Source organism: Schistocerca nitens, chromosome 9 (genome assembly GCF_023898315.1).
Source record: "Schistocerca nitens isolate TAMUIC-IGC-003100 chromosome 9, iqSchNite1.1, whole genome shotgun sequence".
Classification (NCBI taxonomy): Eukaryota; Metazoa; Arthropoda; class Insecta; order Orthoptera; family Acrididae; genus Schistocerca; species Schistocerca nitens.
The window spans coordinates 141,095,009-141,119,566 of NC_064622.1; the positions used below are offsets into that span (position 1 = coordinate 141,095,009).

General features: G+C 45.4%; 2 protein-coding genes across 2 annotated transcripts in view; both read right to left on the bottom strand.

The window, feature by feature from the left end:
* LOC126204058 (probable G-protein coupled receptor Mth-like 3) overlaps positions 1 to 24,558 on the bottom strand; it is a 754,641-nt gene that overhangs the window by 522,040 nt on the left and 208,043 nt on the right. The gene's annotated exons all lie outside the window — the stretch shown is intronic.
* The window catches only part of LOC126203697 (G-protein coupled receptor Mth2-like), a 116,454-nt gene that overhangs the window by 73,474 nt on the left and 18,422 nt on the right, over positions 1 to 24,558 (bottom strand). Inside the window, exon 3 of the mRNA XM_049938066.1 lies at positions 16,612 to 16,849. Within this exon, the coding sequence (XP_049794023.1) occupies positions 16,612 to 16,849 (238 nt within the window). The remainder of the gene's footprint in view (positions 1 to 16,611; positions 16,850 to 24,558) is intronic.

Here is a 24,558-nt window from a genome sequence, read left to right on the forward strand (position 1 = left end):
ACAGCACATCAGTCAGACAGTATGACGCTGTACTCGAACTGGATGTCGCAAAATAATGAGGTAAGAATTGTATCCTAGAGTCGAATGTAAAAATTATACCGATTTTGCTCCTAAAACTGAAAGAAAATGGACTGTGCCTATTTTCGTGGAGGGAGGCCATTTACTATCATCGCGGTTCTCTTTTCCTGTGTAATATAGGCTCCATTACAGGAAGTGCGTTGAAATTAAATAAAACTGTTACAGTGCAGTGTTCTCACATTCAGAATGGTGGGCTCGTGTGGCAGCAGTGTGGTGTCGGTCGAGTGTATGTGTGTGGTCGCCTTAGCCAGCTGAGCTCTGACCAGGGCGCGGCGTGTGGGGGAGGGATAGTCGTCATTTATCCCATATTGTTTAGTTGGCCTTACACGCTTTTGTGATGGCGAAGGACCTTCGCCTCAAGGTGGGCTGCGTGTCGCTCACCTGCCAGGGGAAGTAGGCTGTAGGTAAATGGACTGCATGTAACAGCAAGTGACTGCTTGAAAAAGCCTGTGTCCCCCTAGAGGTGGAGGGAGAGAGGGAGGAGGGAGGGGAGGGATGAGGGGATGTAAGAGGGTTTCCAATTTCGACAATTTGTGATCGTACATCGAGGAGAGCGCACGTTCAACTGCCACCGCTCTCGCCCGTTGCAGTATTTTGGGACGACGATTTTCCCCACTATATACAGGGTGTTACAAAAAGGTACGGCAAAACATTCAGGAAACATTCCTCACACACAAAGAAAGAAAATATGTTATGTGGATATGTGTCCGGAAACGCTTACTTTCCATGTTAGAGCTCATTTTATTACGTCTCTTCAAATCACATTAATCATGGAATGGAAACACAGAGCAACAGAACGTACCAGCGTGACTTCAAACACTTTCTTACAGGAAATGTTGAAAATGTCCTCCGTTAGCGAGGATACATGCATCCACCCTCCGTCGCATGGAATCCCTGATGCGCTGATGCAGCCCTGGAGAATGGCGTATTGTATCACAGCCGTCCACAATACGAGCACGAAGAGTCTCTACATTTGGTACCGAGGTTGCGTAGACAAGAGCTTTCAAATGCCCCCATAAATGAAAGTCAAGAGGGTTGAGGTCAGGAGAGCGTGGAGGCCATGGAATTGGTCCGCCTCTACCAATAAATCGGTCACCGAATCTGTTGTTGAGAAGCGTACGAACACTTCGACTGAAATGTGCAGGAGCTCCATCGTGCATGAACCACATGTTGTGTCGTACTTGTAAAGGCACATGTTCTAGCAGCACAAGTAGAGTATCCCGTATGAAATCATGATAACGTACTCCATTGAGCGTAGGTGGAAGAACATGGGGCCAAATCCAGACATCACCAGCAATGCCTGACCAAACGTTCACAGAAAATCTGTGTCGATGAAGTGATTGCACAATTGCGTACGGATTCTCGTCAGTCTACACATGTTGATTGAGAAAATTTACAATTTGAGCACGTTGGAATGAAGCCTCATCCGTAAAGAGAACATTTGCACTGAAATGAGGATTGACACATTGTTGGATGAACCATTCGCAGAAGTGTACCCGTGGAGGCCAATCGGCTGCTGGTAGTGCCTGCATACGCTGTACACGGTACGGAAACAACTGGTTCTCCCGTAGCACTCTCCATACAGTGACATGGTCAACGTTACCTTGTACAGCAGCAACTTCTCTGACGCTGACATTAGGGTTATCGTCAACTGCACGAAGAATTGCCTCGTCCATTGCAGGTGTCCTCGTCGTTCTACACTCCTGGAAATTGAAATAAGAACACCGTGAATTCATTGTCCCAGGAAGGGGAAACTTTATTGACACATTCCTGGGGTCAGATACATCACATGATCACACTGACAGAACCACAGGCACATAGACACAGGCAACAGAGCATGCACAATGTCGGCACTAGTACAGTGTATATCCACCTTTCGCAGCAATGTAGGCTGCTATTCTCCCATGGAGACGATCGTAGAGATGCTGGATGTAGTCCTGTGGAACGGCTTGCCATGCATTTCCACCTGGCGCCTCAGTTGGACCAGCGTTCGTGCTGGACGTGCAGACCGCGTGAGACGACGCTTCATCCAGTCCCAAACATGCTCAATGGGGGACAGATCCGGAGATCTTGCTGGCCAGGGTAGTTGACTTACACCTTCTAGAGCACGTTGGGTGGCACGGGATACATGCGGACGTGCATTGTCCTGTTGGAACAGCAAGTTCCCTTGCCGGTCTAGGAATGGTAGAACGATGGGTTCGATGACGGTTTGGATGTACCGTGCACTATTCAGTGTCCCCTCGACGATCACCAGTGGTGTACGGCCAGTGTAGGAGATGGCTCCCCACACCATGATGCCGGGTGTTGGCCCTGTGTGCCTCGGTCGTATGCAGTCCTGATTGTGGCGCTCACCTGCACGGCGCCAAACACGCATACGACCATCATTGGCACCAAGGCAGAAGCGACTCTCATCGCTGAAGACGACACGTCTCCATTCGTCCCTCCATTCACGCCTGTCGCGACACCACTGGAGGCGGGCTGCACGATGTTGGGGCGTGATCGGAAGACGGCCTAACGGTGTGCGGGACCGTAGCCCAGCTTCATGGAGACGGTTGCGAATGCTCCTCGCCGATACCCCAGGAGCAACAGTGTCCCTAATTTGCTGGGAAGTGGCGGTGCGGTCCCCTACGGCACTGCGTAGGATCCTACGGTCTTGGCGTGCATCCGTGCGTCGCTGCGGTCCGGTCCCATGTCGACGGGCACGTGCACCTTCCGCCGACCACTGGCGACAACATCGATGTACTGTGGAGACCTCACGCCCCACGTGTTGAGCAATTCGGCGGTACGTCCACCCGGCCTCCCGCATGCCCACTATACGCCCTCGCTCATTTCCGTCAACTGCACATACGGTTCACGTCCACGCTGTCGCGGCATGCTACCAGTGTTAAAGACTGCGATGGAGCTCCGTATGCCACGGCAAACTGGCTGACACTGACGGCGGCGGTGCACAAATGCTGCGCAGCTAGCGCCATTCGACGGCCAACACCGCGGTTCCTGGTGTGTCCGCTGTGCCGTGCGTGTGATCATTGCTTGTACAGCCCTCTCGCAGTGTCCGGAGCAAGTATGGTGGGTCTGACACACCGGTGTCAATGTGTTCTTTTTTCCATTTCCAGGAGTGTAGATCTTCCCCAGTCACGAGTCATAGGCTGGAATGTTCCGTGCTCCCTAAGACGCCGATCAATTGCTTCGAACGTCTTCCTGTCGGGACACCTTCGTTCTGGAAATCTGTCTCGATACAAACGTACCGCGCCACGGCTATTGCCCCGTGCTAATCCATACATCAAATGGGCATCTGCCAACTCCGCATTTGTAAACATTGCACTGACTGCAAAACCACGTTCGTGATGAACACTAACCTGTTGATGCTACGTACTGATGTGCTTGATGCTGCTACGTACTGATGTGTTTGATGCTAGTACTGTAGAGCAATGAGTCGCATGTCAACACAAGCACCGAAGTCAACATTACCTTCCTTTAATTGGGCCAACTGGCGGTGAATCGAGGAAGTACAGTACATACTGACGAAACTAAAATGAGCTGTAACATGGAAATTAAGCGTTTCCGGACACATATCCATATAACATATTTTCTTTCTTTGTGTGTGAGGAATGTTTCCTGAAAGTTTGGCCGTACCTTTTTGTAACACCCTGTATATAGTGGGGAAAATCGTCGTCCCAAAATACTGCAACGGGCGAGAGCGGTGGCAGTTGAACGTGCGTTCTCCTCGATGTACGATCACAAATTGCCGAAATTAGAGAACCTCTTACATCCCCTCATCCTTCCCCTCCCTCCTCCCTCTCTCCCTCCACCTCTAGGGGGATATGGATATGTGTCCGGAAACGCTTAATTTCCATGTTACAGCTCATTTTAGTTTCGTCAGTATGTACTTTACTTCCTCGATTCACCGCCAGTTGGCCCAATTGAAGGAAGGTAATGTTGACTTCGGTGCTTGTGTTGACATGTCGTGATTTTTCACGACAATTACGATAAGTAATTATAGCAGAGAAGAATTTTATATCAGTGTTTTGGCTTCGATTACCTGGGCTGCGTCTGTGACGAAGTCTAATGTCAAACAGTGATAGATACAGTCCTCAGCTGTATGCTTACATGTAAAACATTTAGTAAACTCGTCTCTGTCCAACACTAACATCTCGTCAGTTAAACATATTTCCCACCAAAAAAATATAGAACCTCCTTCTCCAGCCTCTTTTCCCGCCGGCTTGTAGGTGAAGGGTAAAGCTTGAGTGCGTCTGCCGCTAGTTTCAAGTAGTATGGCGAAATTTTTTCCCAGCAGAATAACACTTGTTGTATGGCATATCCAATTTTTGAGCAGTTTTGCAATTTTAGGCAGTTGTGGTGTAATTAGGACCGATATTTATTATTAATTAAGTAATTAGAATCGATCTTTACTTCAGTTTCCAAACCAAAATAAATAAAGTACACTAACCTAATCTTCCTCTCCTTAATCTGGGTAGTTTGCACATATTGGAAGGTGCACTTGGGTTTTCTGTCCAGAAGGACCAGGTTTTGAGTCCCAGAAAAGGCACCACCAATTTTGATTACCCGCCAGTTCCCAGGAGGGGTGGGGTGGAGTGAGAAGTCAGCACAGTCCTGGGACACAGAAAGTCCCACCAAAATTTTAAATTCTACGAAACTTCATAATTCTTACCAAAATTCGAAATTCCCTCCAAAATTAGAAGTTCCGATCAATAGGGTCGGTGAGGGAGGGGTGGGGAGGGAGAGAGAGCGGGGAGGGGGACCCACATGGTTGAGGAGAACACATGACGTCATTCAGGTATGCGGGTGGGGGTGGGCGTGTTTGTGGAGGTGATTCATTGAACAATTTAATTAATTTTCCATTCAATTTGATATTACAAATTGCGTTCAGAGCCCCAGTACCCTACTAATCAGCTACGCAGGAAGGAGAGCACACTTTTTGTTGTTCATGTTCAACCGCGTCTTTTCTAACTATGTAGATTCATGTAAGTGTTTTAAGATTGTTAGTGCTTACATCAGTTTCCCGCATATTTACATTAGGGGCAACTGCCAGTCCCTACACCAGCTGTCGATCCTCTGCAGATGTTCCTGCTTTCTTGACTGCCTCTTGGCTTTCCAGCCGTCTTATAGCCAACAATATCGTCTTGGATCTTCCTAACGGAGGCTTCGACGTTTATCGCAACATCATTTACACGAACTCTAAACTAAAATGACGATTTGGGGTGGGGAGGGGGGGGGGCGGCGGTTCAAGCGAAGCTACTTTTGGTGAGTAGATTTCATTCCGTTAAGAACTATGTGTTGTGTTCTATGTATTAGTAAACCCTGATTGAATTACAAATGCCCCGCGGAGTGGCCGCGCGGTTAGAGGCGGCATGTCACGGTCTGCTCGACCCTCCCGCCGGAGTTTTGAGTTCTCCCTCGGGCATGGGTGTGCGTGCTGTTCTTAACATAAGTTAGTTGAAGTTAGTTTAAGTAGTGTGTAAGTCTAGGGTTCGAGGACCTAAGCAGTTTGGTCCTTTAGAAATTCACACTCATTTGAACATTTGAATCATAAATCTGGTCCGAAAGTTTCCGTCAGCTAGTTTTTTGTTCTGAATCTGGTCAATCTGGAGAGTGCGAATTGTGTCTCTGCATAGATTCAGCGTGACGTAAACAATCTCTGATGGGCCCTGTTCGATCTGTAATGTATTCTACGATGAACTGGAACAGCGATTTAACTGTTCTATTACTGAAAAACTATTGATTTTTCAGACTCTTCCACGTAGTGTCCGGGAAATTCACTAAAATTACTGCCAACTGCACAGGGGAAAAATTTAATCTAAATCATGCAGAGGATTGAGCTTTCCTTAGAAGTGGATGTAGTGCAGTGAACCATTGACAGGTCTGAGCAACATTATAGACTGAGAAATGTGTGTGAATTAGCACTTTGTCTGGAATTTACATATTATGAGGAAGTTTTCACTCAGTTTCAATGAAATGTGTATGAACAGTTCTTCATGGAAGAGGAACTAAAGCGACCTATGTTAGTATACTAAAGAATGTATACATCAAGGTTACAGCTTCCATTAAGCTTTGTCAGGACTGTGAGAAATTCGTAACTGAAAAAGGAGTCGGGCAGTGATACTCCATGTCTTCGTAACTATTCTTAGCATTCGTATTGAAAATAAATCATCTTAAATTTGCTGATAACCTTGCACTACTTACCTGTATAGAACATTATTTTAGCTGTTGGGACCTCAGAGTTACTTTCAGGCAAATTTGGGTTTTGTCTGCTTGTCTGGAGCTTGTTTTGTTTTTCCTATTCTATGTAAAGTGCTCTGTGCGGCAAATAGACAATATTTAAGGAATGTTGTGATCGGAACCTACTACACTCATTTAGGAAGGCTCTCTCTTGTCTTTCTGTTGACTTCAGGCATTGTGCAGACCCATTAACAATATTGCAAAGAGCTCGAGTGCCAAAGGAGATAGGTGCAATCCTACAACGGATCTCGGGCACCCTATCCGCGATAGCAAGATGTGAAATTAACACTGGCTCAACTACAACATACATAAAACTTCTCTTAAATAAAGCAGGGATAAAACAATAGTTTATTGCCCTTGTCAAAACACTATACTCAAGTCTTGAGCAAAAGTTGGAACGAGAAATTTAACAGCAAAAAAATGGTACAAATGGCTCTGAGCACTAAGGGATTCAACATCTGAGGTCATCAGTCCCCTAGAACTTAGAACTAAGTAAACCTATTTAACCTAATGACATCACACACATCCGTGCCCGAGGCAGGATTCGAACCTGCGACCGTAGCAGTCGCGCAGATCCGGACTGAAGTGCCTAGAACCGCTCGGCCACCTCGGCCGGCTTTTAACAGCATCAAAGCACAAGCATTACCTTAAAAAGAACTGGATATTAATCAAGCGTGCCAAACAATAGAAAGTACCTTTTCAAGGTGCGACGCATGTACTACCGGTTACGTTATCCATGAACAAATGAACAAACAATTTGATTTAAACACGCCAACAAGTAACAAGCACTTCAGTTCGTCAGAAGGATTACTCAGGCAATTATTAACTGAAACCTGACAAGAATTACAAATCACTAATGCTTCCACACAGCAGTTGTTACGACTACGATGAGGAACTCCTTTCTTGATAAACGAGAGCTGAACAGTTAAAATACACTGAAGCGCCAAACAAGCTGGTATACACATGCGTATTCAAATACAGAGATACGTAAACAGACAAACGCTGCGGTTGGCAACGCCTGTATAAGACAACAAGTGTCTGGTGCATTTGTTAGATTGGTTACTGCTGTTTTAATGGCAAGTTATCAAGATTTAAGTGAGTTTCGACGTGCTGCTATAGTTGGCGCGCGAGCGATGGGACACAGCATCTCCGACATAGCGATGAAGTGGTGATTTTCCCTACTACAATTTCACGAGTGTACCGTGAATATCAGGAAACCAGGAAAACATAAAGCTCCGACGACGCTGCGGCCGGAAAGAGATCCTGCAAGAACGGGACCAACAACGACTAAACAGAATCGTTCAACGTGACAGAAGTGCAAGCCTTCTGCAAACTGCATCAGATTTCAATGCTGGGCCATCAACAAGTGTCAGCGTGCGAAACATTCATCGCCTCGGCTGGGCCCGTCACCACCGACATTGGACTGTTGATAAGTGGAAACATGTTGCCTAGTCGGACGAGTCTCGTTTCAGATTGTATTAAGAATGGACGTGTACGGATGTGGAGACAACCTCATGAATCCATGCACCCTGCATATCGGCAGGGGACTGTTCGAGCTGGTGGAGGCTCTGTAATGGTGTGGGGCGTGCGCAGTTGGAGTGATATGGGACCCCTGATATGTCTAGATACGACTCTGACAGGTGACACATACGTAAGCATCCTGTCTGATCACCTGCATCAATTCATGTCTATTGTGCATTCCGACGGATTTGGGCAATTCCAGCAGGACAATGAGACACCCCACACGTCCAGAATTGCTACAGAGTGGCTCCAGCAACACTCTTCTAAATTTAACCGCTTCCGCTGGCTACCAAACTCTCCAGACATGAACATTATTGAACATATCTAGCGTGCCTTGCAACATGCTGTTCAGAAGAGATCTCCAAGCCCTCGTACTCTTACGGATTTATGGACATCCCTGCAGGACTCAAGGTGTCAGTTCCCTCCAGCACTACGTCATACATTATTCGAGTCCAAGCCACGACGTGTTGCGGCACTTCTGCGGGCTCGCTGGGGCCCTACATGACAATGCAGGTGTAACAGTTTCTTTGGATCTTCAGTGTAAAACAACACATATAGCTACCAAGACCGTCTAAAAGAGTTAAACAAGAACAACACTAAAGACTTAACCTGAAATACTCTCCCTGAGATATTTGCCTTCTTAGTTTAAGAAAAATAGGCCATAATACATGGAGTAGGTTACATACGAGGAAGATGGTTGAGCATATGTGACGAAAGTTCAAAAATGCATTACTGGCCATTAAAATTGCTACACCAAGAAGAAATGCAGATGATAAACGGGTATTCATTGGACAATATATTATAATAGAATTGACATGTGATTACATTTTGACTCAATTTGGGTGCATAGATACTGAGAAATCAGTACCCAGAACAACCACCTCTGGCAGTAATAACGGCCTTGATACGCCTGGGCATCGAGTCAAACAGCTTGGATGGCGTGTACAGGTACAGCTGCCCATGCAGCTTCAACACCATACCACAGTTCATCAACAGTAGTGACTGGCGTATTGTGACGAGCCAGTTGCTCAGCCACCATTAACTAGACGTTTTCAGTTGGTGAGAGATCTGGATAATGTGCTGGCCAGGGCAGCGGTTGAACATTTTCTGTATCCAGAAAGGCCCGTACAGGACCCGCAACATGCGGTCGTGCATTATCCTGCTGAAATGTAGGGTTTTTGCAGGGATCGAATGAAGGGTAGAGCCACGGGTCGTAACACATCTGAAACGTAACGTCCACTGTTAAAAGTGTCGTCGATGCGAACAAGAGGTGACCGAGACGTCTAACCAATGGCACTCCATACCATCACGCCGGACTCCGGGTGATACGCCAGTATGGCGATGACGAATACATGCTTCGAATGTGCGTTCACGGCGACGTCACCAAACACGGATGCGACCTTCATGATGCTGTAAACAGAACCTAGAATCATCCGAAAAATTGACGTTTTGCCTTTCGTGCAGCCAGGTTCGTCGTTGAGTACACCATCGCAGGCGCTCCTGTCTGTGATGCAGCGTCAAGGGTAACCGCAGCAATGGTCTCCGAGCTGATAGCCCATGCTGCTGCAAATGTCGTCGAACTGTTGGTGCAGATGGTTGTTGTCTTGCAAATGTCCCCATCTGTTGACTCAGGGATCGAGACGTGGCTGCACGATCCGTTACAGCCATGCGGATAAGATGTCTGTCACCTCGACTGCTAGTGATACGAGGCCGTTGGGATCCAGCATCCGTATTACTCTCCTGAACCCACCGATTCCATATTCTGTTAACAGTCATTGGATCTCGACGAACACGAGTAGTAATGTCGCGAGATGATAAACCACAATCGCGATAGGCTACAAACCGACCTTTATCAAAGTAGGAAACTTGATGGTACGCATTTCTCCTCCTCACACGAGACATCACAACAACGTTTCACCAGGCAATGCCGGTCAACTGCTGTTTTTGTATGGGAAATCGGTTGGAAACTTTCCTTATGTCAGCACGTTGTAGGTGTCGCCACCGGCGCCAGCCTTGTGTGAATGCCCTGAAAAGCTACTCATTTGCATATGACAGCATCTTCTTCCTGTTGGTTAAATTTCGCGTCTGTAGCACGTGATCTTCGTGGTGTAGCAGTTTTACTGGGCAGTGGTGTAGTTTAAGAAAAATAGGCCATAATAGATCCAGTAGGTTGCCTACGAGGAAGAGGGTTGAGCATATGTGACGGAAGTTCAAAAATAGGCTTTACCAAATCAGGGCTGCAAAACTGACGGCGGAGAGTTGAGCACCAAACAGGCAATAATCACTAAACCAGAGCAGGACACACAAGAGTCACCGGCCGGAATGTGTGTCACAGAAATACCAGAGGATGTTCATCTTTAGAAAGAAAGTGGCATATTCCTAGCTCCATCTTCGATCATGCATGCAAACAAGTCAGGCTAATGTTCACTCACTTACCTATCAAATGGCTGGTAAAGCGCAGTAACTGCTGCACACAGCGCGGCAAATTTCACGCGTGCATGGTGTGCGGGCCGCGTACCAGCCACGTGTGGGCTAAGGCCCAGCCTGTAACTTGGCTTTCCTCCTTCCTTCTCGGAGGTACCTGGAGCAGCGCTGTATTTAATTTAGAATTTCGGTGCGGCATTTTTCGGTAGGCATAGCATCTGAGTTGTGGAGAATCGTGGTGTCAGCGCTATTTACCCTTCGCTATTTGTTCGTGATATGAAGGACACTCACAAGTCAAGAGGCTATTTGCACAAAGAGAGGCATTCTAGCGATCTACCGTCACAGACCTTTACTATGAATGGCAATGACACTGGAGGGGGATGGTAATTCTGTGTTCGCACAAGCGACGGGTACAGCATATTTGCTATGAAACTTCATTACAATACCATGCAGAAACAAATTTAAAGATTGAGTTGAACAATGGAAGAGCAAAAAGATACAATGCTCGACAGACGGGATTTATTGTTCTGTACATTAAGAAGCACTTTGTGCTATATTTTCAGGCTTGGAACACTTGAAGGAACTGGTGGTATGCATAATATCCCAATGTCTGTTGCAACAGGTTTCAGTGGAACTGAACCAAGAGTATGGAGACTTCATAGAATACTGCAAAGTGCATTGGCTAATTCAGGGGGCATGCCTAGAACGATTTTTCGTTTTAAAACTTGCTATTGTTGAATTTATGAAGGAAAAAAGAGTGAAGAAACGAAAATTAGAATATCTGGAATGGTTTGCAGACTTCGCATTTTAGGTGGACTTGACCGCACACTGCCTACCGTAAGATATTGTTAGGTAACGTCTTTCTGATTTGCTAGAGATTCATTTAAAAAGAAAATTGCGTTGTAGAAGGCATAAATTCTCACAAAGAAAGTCAAGTTCCTTAAGCTCACTGGCTTCAAAGGAAACGTGCAGTTTGAAGCACTCATTGTGACCTTCAAAGAATTACACGGATAGTTTTATAGAGATTTACATCTGTTTTCAAAGTGTTGTCGAGATCGTTTGGCATTTCAGCTGAAAGAGCACCTATGCTGTAAGGTGTATGCTTCGCCGGCGATGGGCGAGGCATGACAGAATCTCTGACCAGAGAGTAGTTTATTGTTAGTTGTTGCTTGTCGCGAGTCTGCGCTTGTCTGCGCGAGTCGACAGTAGAAGTCAGTCTGCGCTTGTCTGCGCGAGTCTGCAGTAGTAGTCAGTCGGATACAGCAGTAGTCGGTCGGCTTTAGTAGCGAGTGGACAGGAGTAGTCTGCGGGAGTCGGCATGCGTCGGCTGTGTGCTCTGGTCGCGACTCTGGTCAGGACTCTGGAGGATGAGTATTGTTGTAGAAGGTAAAGAAGCAGCCTTGCGCACGTTTAGTAATGTATGTTAATTGTAATTAATTTTTGTTCAGAAAAAAATGCCCCAATAATAATTTTTATAATATAAAGTATTTTTTTTTAAAGAAAAACATTCATTTCAATTTAAAGAATATTTCCTATGCATTCCTTCCAAGAATAAAAAAAAAAATATACGTCAGCATTGCACGAAGCTGTGTCGATAAATAAGAGCAGATATAGTTGCAGTTTTTATTGAGGTAAGAATTTTTGCTTTTGTTATTCAGATTACAGGGCCGAAGGTCAGCGCTGCTGTCCTTATAAAATTTACCAGGTATTATTATTTCTGTTAGGAGGTTACATTTCATTCATGGTTCATTATTTAATTAATATTATTGTGTGGTTTATGGTCAATTTTCATTTATCAATTTTGTGGGGAGTTTACGCATGGTTCCATTTCACAATTTTCATTTAACATATTTTGCGGGGAGGTTACAATGCATGTGCTGATGTAACTGACTGACCTGCAAGGTAATTCCAGTTTTAATGACAATTTTTTTAAATTTTAGTTGTCTAGAACGTCTACATTGCTTGTTTCAGGTAGATTTTCCTTTCCCTGTAATGAGGTTGCAAAAGTGCTACAATATTTCTACGAACATATTAGCGTGAAAAACCCTTTCTCGATTATGAAACTAAATAAACCATGATTTCGTGGTCAAACGGGTGTTACGATTAATCAAGGAAAACCCCCAGTTGGGAAACGGGGACAAAATTATTTGGTTACTGTCGAGTTGCAATTTACAATTTCTTTATTATTACCAGGAACAGATCCAAAAAGCTAGCAGACATGAGTGCCTTTTCAAAACAATTCTCTTTACAGTTAACGGCCAAGCCATTTTACTTAAAACCGGTTTTGATAAAACATTTGATAACAAATTAAAATTTTCCAAGTAGTGAAACTAAAAACATTACTTTACCGTTAATAGCCAAGCCATTTTACTTAAAACAGATTTTGATAAAGCATTTAATAACAAAATTAAAACTTTCCAAGTAATGAAAGAAAAACACCAATTTGCATACAATTTCGCTACCGCACATATAGGGAGCCACTTCTTTTAAATTTTGGCACAAGATGTTAAATTACAAGGGCTCGCTAACAGGGAGGCAGAACTAGCATTTTCAAAGGATGCCAAGTAAATTAAAACAATCAAAGTAAAGATACAGTCAGTCACCTTTTACAGTAACCAAAAATTTTAAAGCCACGTAATTTAAAAAAAAAACACCTATGAAAGGCAAACTTAACTTTTTTAAGAAGTGGCCAAAAACAATCAGAGTAAAATACAACCATTTAACATTTTACAATAACTAAACAACTTTAATGCCATGTCCTGCCAGCAAAATGTCCTGGGATAGAAATAATTAACCGACCGGGTGTAAGGGCGGCCACAATTGTCTCCCGAAGGATGCTCAGGCTAGAAGCGGACTAACAGACCCACAACGCCTCACATTCAGCAATCACATCGACCTCACGCGAGGCCAGGGGAGGATGGGGAATCAAATCAGGAACCATAATCACTGCCAAAAATACACTTCCCCCCAGGCAGTATCAATAAGAAGTGAAAGGATCACTGTCTATAATTACACCGGCGACAGGGACAGGAAATACGAACGCAGGAGGCCACAAGGCAGAAAAAAATGTAATCTAAAACAATGATCCCTGCCCAAATATACACTTCCTACCGGGCAGTACTAATAAGAAGCGGAAAAGATCACTGTCTATAAATACACCGGCGACAGGGACAGGAAACCCGAACGCAGGAGGCCACGAGGCAGAAAAGACGCTGGTTGCACAAACCAAAATTCTTCAATTAGCATCTAAACCTTTAACCAACTTAACTTGCAGTTTATCAGGGAAACAGCAGGTGAATTCCAATGCAAAGGTTCCTCACACCCGACCGTGTCCATGTCGCCAGCGTACCCAACTGGGCACAGTCACGCAGCCACGCGCTCTGTCACCGGAGCCCTCGTCTTCTCTGCACCCACGCCGGCGAAATACCACTCCTCAGGTTAGGCGAGTTACTAGTCCATCATTCCCGCCTCCGGACGGAAAATTTAAAGACATCCGTTGCCGCTCCCACCAAGTAGTGACTCGGAAGCACAGCCGTGGCCCCCGGGTGTTCACAGCAAGAGCTTACAGCCTTGTCGCGTCAACTCGTCCCACACGTCTCTCACCGCCGAGATAGACTACGCGGCTTCTCGGAACAACAGCCAACTCTCCACCGCATTTTACGTGGACTTGACCGCACACTGCTTACCGTAAGATATTGTTAGGTAACTTCTTTCTGATTTGCTAGGGATGGATTTAAAAAGAAAATTGCGTTGTAGAACGCATAAATTCTCACAAAGAAAGTCAAGTTCCTTAAGCTCACTGGCTTCAAAGGAATTTTAAAAGGCGACCGACCGACTCGTCACCGCTAGGCAACCAACAACCAACCGGCCATCCCCGCCCCCCCCCTCCCCCCGCCTTAATGATCTTATTCCCTTACGCAAGGATAACAGGAAGCAACGACTCGAAGATCGATAAGACCAGACACGCCGCCAGAGGGGAATCTCAACAGAAACTTAGGCAGCATAACGGTAAATATGAAAGAATCAATTAACGATGGAACGGAAGGACTCAGAACAATCTTAACAGCGCGATGTATGTTGAGAGCCGACACACGGCTCACGTGGAAACTTGAGAGCAAAACTCTGTAAAATTCTCTGCATCTGCCCATATGCCGACAGTTAGTCCCATATAAAAAGTATGTCGTCAGCTCACCAAAAATGATTAAATATTACTTAAATGGTTCAAATGGCTCTGAGCACTATGGGACTTAACATCTGTGGTCATCAGTCCCCTAGAACTTAGAACTACTTAAACCTAACCAACCTAAGGACATCACACACATCCATGCCCGAGGCAGGATTCGAACCTGCGACCGTAGCAGTCGCGCGGTTCCGGACTCCGCGCCTAGAACTATTACTTAAAACTTACTTTGTTTGTGAGTTGTGTTGTTGAGGAATGTGAAATATAAAACCAAGTCACACGCAGTGCAACAGCACTGCCATTAAAGTCTGGCATGCACGCAGTTTTCTCCTCTATCCCCTCCTCACGCTCAGACAGCGTAGCACGTCAGTAGGGGAAAAGTGCAGCGAGACTGTGCGCTTTGTCACTCGTGCCCGTGTACGGCACACGAATCAAAATCTTGGCCGTCCCTGCTCTATACCAACAGCGCCACTACACACAGCCTTCTGCTGGAACATGAGCGTACTGGGAAATCTGGTCACACTAACCCAAAAACGACTACGTTCTGTCTCATGCGTCATCCTCTGTGAGACCCCTGACAAGCCTCTGCCTGACTGTCCACTTCACTGTTCTTCGCCAGAGATCGCTAGTTCCCAGATACCCAAAGATGGTGCTCGAGTTCACCGGTATCGACCTCGCCACACAGCTCAGAAATACACTACTGGCCATTAAAATTGCTACACCACGAAGATGACGTGCTACACACGCGAAATTTAACCGACAGGAAGAAGATGCTGTGATATGCAAATGATTAGCTATTCAGAGCATTCACACAAGGTTGGCGCCAGTGGCGACACCTACAACGTGCTGACATGAGGAAAGTTTACAACCGATTTCTCATACACAAACAGCAGTTGACCGGCTTTACCTGGTGAAACGTTGTTGTGATGCCTCGTGTAAGGAGGAGAAATGCGTACCATCACATTTCCGACTTTGATAAAGGTCGGATTGTAGCCTGTCGCGATTGCGGTTTATCGTATCGCGACATTGCTGCTCGCGTTGGTCGAGATCCAATGACTGTTAGCAGAATATAAAATCGGTGGGTTCAGTAGTGTAATACAGAGCGCCGTGCTGGATACCAACGGTCTCGTATCACTAACAGTCGAGATGACAGGCATCTTATCCGCATGGCTGTAACGGATCGTGCAGCCACGTCTCGATCTCTTAGTCAACAGATGGGGACGTTTGCAAGACAACAACCATCTGTACGAACAGTTCGACGACGTTTGCAGCAGCATGGACTATCAGCTCGGAGACCATGGCTGCGGTTACCCTTGACGCTGCATCTCAGACAGGAGTGCCTGCGATGGTGTACTTAACGACGAACCTGGGTGCACGAATGGCAAAACTTAATTTTTTCGGATGAATCGAGGTTCTGTTTACAGCAGCACGATGGTCGCATCTGTGTTTGGCGACATCGCGGTGAACGCACGTTGGAAGCGTGTATTCGTCATCGGCATACTGGCGTATCACCCGGCGTGAGGGCATGCGGTGCCATTGGTTACACGTCTCGCTCACCTCTTGTTCGCATTGACGGCACTTACATTTCAGATGTGTTACGACCCGTGGCTCTACCCCTCATTCGATTCCTGCGAAATCCTACATTTCAGCTGTATAATGCATGTCCGCATATTGCAGGTCCTTTACGGGCCTTTCTGGATACAGAAAATGTTCGCCTGCTGCCGTGGCCAGCACATTCTCCACATCTCTTACCAATTGAAAACGTCTGGTCAATGGTGGCGGAGCAACTGGCTCGTCACAATACGCCAGTCACTACTCTTGATGAACTGTGGTATCGTGTTGAAGCTGCATGGGCAGCTGTACCTGTACACGCCCTCCAAGCTCTGTTTGACTCAATGCCCAGGCGTATCAAGGCCGTTATTAGGGCCAGAGGTGGTTGTTCTGGGTACTAACTTCTCTGGATCTATGCACCCAAATTGCGTGAAAATGTAATCACATGTCAGTTCCAGTATAATATATTTGTCCAATGAATACCCGTTTATCACCTGCATTTCTTCTTGGTGTAGCAATTTTTAAGGCCAGTAGTGTATACGCACGATAATCAAGTTTTCCCTTGACGAGCAGGATCGCCCGACAGAACTCGCCTGGGACCAGGGACGGCGGCGCCTCACCTCTCACTGTCCCTGCGTTGCTCCCTGCGCGCCTGCTCCGGCCCCAGTTCCTTCTGCTGCTCCTGCTGCTGGCGGCTCTTGCTGCCCCCGTGGTGTCGCTGGTTGCCCGGCTTTCGCAGGATGTCGGAGCCGCGCTGCGCCACGCAGATGCGGCCCGCCGTGTACACGAACAGGCACAGGTTGGACACCAGCAGCAGCGCCATCGGTCCGTAGAAGTACACCAGCCCCGCCGGCTTCTCTGCAACCACAACGGCCGTAGCATACCGTATCACAAAGAATAAGATTTGCTGTAGATTTGCAAGAGCCATACCAACACCGACTCAAAGGAAGGCCTCGGCGCTTGTTCGTGACGTCATGTCAGCTAGGCACGGCGAACGCCAGGTCTGTTGCAGGCATATTCATAATAGTGGTGTCTCCCTCTCTGACACAGGAAAATGTGAAACTTTGGCGGTAGTTGACCAACACACATTGTTCTGGGAGATTTCTGCAATCAATTAATTGTGCAATTCATTACACCTCTTAACAAATAGTGTACTCCTGAACTTAAATTTCCACCTGTTTTAAGGATTGACATACAAAAACAACTTCATGGTCCAGCAGCAACAGAATTCGTGCTTCTTTATCTTATTTGTAAATCTGAGGAAGTTACGTTTCTACTGGGTTGCTTTTACAATAAACTGTAAACATATTGGTGCTCTTCTTTAGGTATCTTGGTTGAATATGGGGTGAGGAGCACTGAATGTTAATGAAATATCTTGCGACTGTACACGTTGGGGGAGGGGGTGGGGGACAGAAGAAGAGGCAAAAGAGAGATACTTGTTTTATCAAATAAATTTTTTTTATCTTATAATGTTTCTCCTTTCAGTTACAAGAGGAGAATATTTATCTTTTCTAATGTGCATGTTTAAAAAAGTTTAAGCTCAGCAGTATTTTCGATGTATGAAGCTATTTTGTTTCCTGTTTAGAATTCCTTTCGTTGAAAACGACTGTAATCTAATACACATTTCCAGTGACGATGTCAAACGAAAATAAATAAATAAAAGAAACGAGTTCATTGTAAGGGGGTTGGGGTAAGTTTCTATAACAAAATGGATCAAGTAAATATAGTTACTTGAATGTAAAATTTCCGAAGCTTGCAATGGGGCAAAGCATCTTCTCATATTGATCTACGTTTGTTTCGACAGGATTCAGTAATACAGAACTATGATCTTTATTTGTAGCTTTACGATAGTAAGAAAATCTTTCATCTAAATAAAACTGCAGAATCCAAAACAATACCAAACATTTTGTCCAAAAATAAGAGATTCATAGTGATAAGCACGCCGAGGCGTTTCTGCCTGCAACAGACCTGGCGTTCGCCGTGCCTAGCTGACGTGACGTCACCAACAAGCGCCGAGGCCTTCCTTTGAGTCGGTGTTGGCCATACACTATCTGATCAAAAGCATGCAGACAACTATTAATAGACATTAGCATGGGGTGGGTCCATCCTCCACTTTTATGCCTGCTTGATCTCTGCTGGGGACGCATTGAATGAGGTGTGTGAATGTCTGTGATGACTGACAGCCAGTTCTTCCTCAAGAACCTGTAATGCCACTTCCTCGGACGAGAAATGATAATAAAAATTTAGCTCCAAAATTCCCAAAGATTTCCCCAAAACAAGTCCCAAATTCCATGAAAAATGAACAAGCAAACAAATTTCCAGTTAACACTATTATTTGGATATTAACCAGTAACTGAATCAGGAATAACGGCCTTGCCGCAGTGGATACACCAGTTCCCGTGAAATCACCGAAGTTAAGCGCTGTCGGGCGTGGTCGGCACTTGGATGGGTGACCATCCAGGCCGTCATGCGCTGTTGCCATTTTTCTGGGTGTACTCAGCCTCGTGAGGAGTTACTCGACCGAATAGGTGCGGCTTCGGTCAAGAATACCATCAAAACGACTGGGAGAGCAGTGTGCTGACCCCATGCCCCTTCTATCCGCATCCTCCTCTGAGGATGACGCGGCGGTCGGATGGTCCCGGTAGGCTACTTGTGGCCTGTAGACGGAGTGGTAATTGAATCAGGAATCTAATACTTAGTAATTTATTAACATACGTAAGAAAGATAGGATTCCAGTAAAATCAAACTCAAAATTCAAAATCATAGTAAATCGCAAAATCATTATAATTAAAATTCGCAAAGTAGAACCAACGTTCCCAAAGAATACTTCGTTTGAGTACTCTTTGAGATTTGTGAGTAATGGCTAAGGATAATTCAATCCATTGTCACTACGTTACGAGAGTTAGCCGAAGCAGGTCATACTTTTGAATGCTCGTATATGTAGGCGCAATTAGATTGTTTTCTTTTTTTTCAGAATTGATTATTGCGATCTACTACGACGCAGTGAAACGACAATTTGACTTAAAATAAACGTTATTTAGAATTCCGATAGAGGACTTGCATATATTAGACAGAAGTTACTTTTAATTAGATAACCTGAAGTTAACACTATTTAGGAAGTGAACACAGATAGACAATTTCATTCGTAATAACTAATGGACTATGGAACTTGACGGTAGTTACGAAGCATATAATTTATAATTCCCCCAACACCTGAGAAAGCTTCTTCCTCTCGCCTCTGTTAGGAAGTGACTAATATTGGGTAATAAACCAGCATATCGTGTCAATTCATACATTTATCATTCAAGTTTTACAATATTATTTATAGAGATAATGTGCTGCGATGATATTTGACTGAAGCGCTCGGCGCTTATATAGAAACTCCTTGACATTATGAATTAATTACACTGTTACGACTGATTATAAATTTGAGATTACAACCAGTCTATAGGGAATTCGGTGTCGCTGGAATTAATTTGAACTTATCACTAATATTTAAATAGCAACTGATAAACCATTGATTATAAACGATTTAATTACGACATTTGGTGAAGTGAATATATCGGCCGGCCGAAGTGGCCGTGCGGTTAAAGGCGCTGCAGTCTGGAACCGCGAGACCGCTACGGTCGCAGGTTCGAATCCTGCCTCGGGCATGGATGTTTGTGATGTCCTTAGGTTAGTTAGGTTTAACTAGTTCTAAGTTCTAGGGGACTAATGACCTCAGCAGTTGAGTCCCATAGTGCTCAGAGCCATTTTTTTTAATATATCGCACAAGTCTCGAGTTTAGTTCATCAATGTTCTGTTTGTAGCGTGTGTACCGATACATAGGAAATAACAATGTCATTGCTCTACCGCTATGTGTTAGCCAAGACCGCAGATCCGAAGGACGTTACAAGCCCAAACCAGAGAAGGTCATAAATTATTACAATGAAGATCCAAAGAAACTGATACACCTGCCAAATGTCGTGTAGAGCCACCGCGAGCACGCAGAAGTGCCGCAACACGACGTGGCATGGACTCGACTAATGTCTGAAGTAGTGCAGGAGGCAATAGACACCATGAATCCTGCAGGTCTGTCCATATATCCGTGAGAGTACGAAGGGGTGGACATCTCTTGTCAACGGCATGTTGCAAGGCTTTCCAGATATGATCAATAATGTTCATGTCTGGGGAGTTTGATGGCCATCGGAAGTGTTTAAACTCAGAAGAGTGTTCCTGAAGCCATTCTGTAGCAATTGTGGATGTGGGGAGTGTTGCATTGTCCTGCTGAAATTGTCCAAGTGCGTCGGAATGCACAATGGACATGAATGGATACAGGTAACCAGACAGGATGCTCACGTATGCGTCACCGGTCGGGGTAGTATCTAGACGTACCAGGTTTTGTATCCCGCCTGGAAGGCGGCGCGTAGGTCTGCTCCGATAAACTGAAAGATCGGCCGAACGAAGGAAGTGAGTAGGAGCAGATCGGTACCGCATGTCAAATTATAGATGTTTACTATAGGCAAAAACAAGTTGATAAACGGTTACATAACTTTGCAATGAGGTGCGAAGTGTCCCGGCCGTCTGCTCTTGATGAAATGGGCAGAATCTAGAGCGGAGCTCGTAGAGCTCTCCCGCTACAGCTAGAGTGCGCTGTCGTCGGTGTCTGCCGTAGTGCCAACTTTAGAAATTGTATTTACGCCGTGGCATCGTAGCTATCCATACCACATCAGGGATCCCATATCATTCCAACTGCACAGGCCCCACACCATTACAGACCCTCCACCAGCTTGAACAGTCCCCTGCTGACATGCAGGGTTCATGGATTCATGAAGTTGTCCCCATATCCGTACACATCCATCCATTCGATACAATCTGAAACGAGACTCTTCCGACCAGGCAATATGTTTCCAGTCACCAACAGTCCAATGTCGGTGTTGACGGGCCCAAGCGAGGCGTAAAGCTTTGTGTCGTGCAGTCATCAAGGATGCACGAGTGGGCCTTCAGGTCCGAAAACCCATGTCGATGATGTTTCGTTGAATGCTTCGCACGCTGACACTTGTCGATGGCCCAGCATTGAAATCTGCAGCAGTTTGCAGAAGAATTGCACTTCTGTCACGCTGAACGATTGTCTTCAGTCGTCGTCGATCCCGTTGTTGCAGGATCTTTTTCCGGCCGCAGCTATGTCGGTGATTTATTGTTTTACTCGATTCCTGATACTCACGGTAAACTGGTGAAATGGCCGTACGAGAAAGTCTCCACTTCCTGGCTACCTCGGAGATGCTGTGTCCCATCGGTCGTGCTCCGACTATAGTACCACGTTGAAACTCACTTAAATCTTGATATCCTGCCATTGGAGCAGCAGTTCTCGATCTGTCAACTGCACCAGACACTTGTCGTCTCTCTGTTTACATATCTCTGTATTTTAATATGCATGCCTATACCAGTTTCTTTGGCGCTTCAATCTGTTTATTTATTAACATTACGGTCTCGGTAACTATGGTGGGTCGTTTGCTGCTAAAAATTAGTAACAATTTGCACACAGACTTTTCGTGTTTTTCTAGAAATTCTCTCAGTGCTGTTATTTTTCTTATCTTTTGAATAATTACATTGTTAATTAAAAAGTACAATCTGGGAAATGAAAAAACCTTACTTTGTTCGTAGGAAGAAATAATAGAAGAGAGGAAAGATTCAGATGATAAAAGAGGTCTATTTACCTGGTCATTTTAAGAGGGAGGGCTTCAATAAACACTTAGAGCCTGTCTCACCTGAGTTAGCGTATTCTGTTGCACTATACTTACAACTGTATTTACTTATGTGGCGAGATTAACTCTATGTGGTTTGTGTATGAGGTTTAACCGTAGTATTTGTTATTACAATTCCTTCGGCCGTAAGTGGGAGAGGAGCTCTGTGGACGGCGACCTTGAGCCTCGTCTCTCCGAAAGGCACTTCTTATCTATATTGTGCTTTCATCTTAAGTGTAGTTAAGTGTAGTTAAGAATTATGATACTTCATATGTATGTTTATACACAATGTTATAAAATTAACATGTTTTACGATTAGCATCTAATACAGTTTACATATTAGCAAATTACATGTTTGAAAATAATGATGCAAAAAAATTAAGAATTACTTGTTTACTCTGTACAAACAGGAAAATTCGTCGTTTAATATTTTATTACTAACTTATTACTTGTAGTTTTGTTACAGTCATGTGATCATTTCTTTTTTAATCTTATGGGACTTAACTGCTATGGTCATCAGTCCCTAAGGTTACACACTACTTAACCTAAATTATCCTTAGGACAAACACACACACCCCAGCCCGAGGGAGGACTCGAACCTCCGCTGGGACCAGCCGCACAGTCCATGACTGCAGCGCCTTAGACCGCTCGAGTCACGTGATCTGCTGCTATGTCTTATATGTATCTGTATCTGATGAAACTGGTGTGCTCGTGTCATCATCTGTTCCCATATCAGTGTTTGAATCTCTGTTGTCCCATGCATCATCTTGAGGTGTAGGGTTTGCGTCAGGTCGAGATTTTGTATGTGGTCGTTGCTGATTGTTAAGTCTGGTGCAGAGTACTTGATATTTCATCAGTAATCCGGTTAGCCATGCAACATTTATCTGGGTCTCTTAAAGCTTGCCCTATTTCTTCGATTGCTGTCATCGGTGTTATGTGTGTGTGTGTGAGCCCCACATTTTAGTGTTGTGTGGTCGGGGGATGCCTGTTCCCCACATTCAAATGAATCACTTGCGGTGCAGCTGTGTAGGGCGAGGGCCATGACCCCTCAGCAAATGTACCATACCGAGACTTGGGTGTGCCCGCACCTCGTGGTCGTGCGGTAGCGTTCTCGCTTCCCACGCCTGGGTTCCCGGGTTCGATTCCCGGCGGGGTCAGGGATTTTCTCTGCCTCGTGATGGCTGGGTGTTGTGTGCTGTCCTTAGGTTAGTTAGGTTTAAGTAGTTCTAAGTTCTAGGGGACTTATGACCACAGCAGTTGAGTCCCATAGTGCTCAGAGCCATTTTTGAGACTTGGGTGAACATGTATGATCCTCAAACGTTCCTGGATATTCGGGAAGAAGGAGAAGACCCGACGATCCTTGTCAGATGTTTCCTACTTTTCTCTTTGCCATGTCTCAATTTTCCAAAGATTTAATTCGTATTTTTCTGAAATATGGTCCTCTGCTATCTCGTGTATCTTGACCAGTCTTCTCCGTTAGAGTCAATATGCCGCTGTTGTGTGTACAATGGTTATATCAGTGTGGTAGGTTGCAAGCACAAGCGTACGGCTTCCACGGACGTGGTACCAAATGCCCCCGATATTCTGGGAAATACGCCTCTTTGTCCACACCTCACGGCGGCTTTGTATGTCGCGAGTGACAGTCGATGTGGCCAGGCACTTGCTGCAAAGCACGCAACAGACTCAAAGAGAGCTGTATGATACATTCGCAGCGTCTTCAATGGTTGTCTGTAGTGAGCTGAGTTTAGCGTGGCAACATCGTGCGTTAGTATTGTCGCTTTTACAATTGCAAGTCTTACGTGCTCGTTGAATGTTAACCGTTTGCCAAGTATATGGCTAGGCACCTTGTCATTTTTCTCTGCATGCTAGTGTTTTTGAGACTAATGCTGGGATTCATCTGCAGTCTCAATCCCTTCCTGTAGTAATGCCGAAGATGGGAACATTGATATTTTGCAAAGTATTCTGAAGGTACGAGGGCAGTTCAATAAGTAATGCAACACATTTTTTTTCTCGACCAATTTTGGTTGAAAAAACCGGAAATTTCTTGTGGAATATTTTCAAACATTCCCGCTTCGTCTCGTATAGTTTCATTGACTTCCGACAGGTGGCAGCGCTTTACGGAGCTGTTAAAATGGCGTCTGTAACGGATGTGCGTTGCAAACAACGGGCAGTGATCGAGTTTCTTTTGGCGGAAAACCAGGGCATCTCAGATATTCATAGGCGCTTGCAGAATGTCTACGGTGATCTGGCAGTGGACAAAAGCACGGTGAGTCGTTGGGCAAAGCGTGTGTCATCATCGCCACAAGGTCAAGCAAGACTGTCTGATCTCCCGCGTGCGGACCGGCCGTGCACAGCTGTGACTCCTGCAATGGCGGAGCGTGCGAACACACTCGTTCGAGATGATCGACGGATCACCATCAAACAACTCAGTGCTCAACTTGACATCTCTGTTGGTAGTGCTGTCACAATTGTTCACCAGTTGGGATATTCAAAGGTTTGTTCCCGCTGGGTCCCTCGTTGTCTAACCGAACACCATAAAGAGCACAGGAGGACCATCTGTGCGGAATTGCTTGCTCGTCATGTGGCTGAGGGTGACAATTTCTTGTCAAAGATTGTTACAGGCGATGAAACATGGGTTTATCACTTCGAACCTGAAACAAAACGGCAATCAATGGAGTGGCGCCACACCCACCCCCCTACCAAGGAAAAGTTTAAAGCCATACCCTCAGCCGGTAAAGTCATGGTTACAGTCTTCTGGGACGCTGAAGGGGTTATTCTGTTCGATGTCCTTCCCCATGGTCAAACGATCAACTCTGAAGTGTATTGTGCTACTCTTCAGAAATT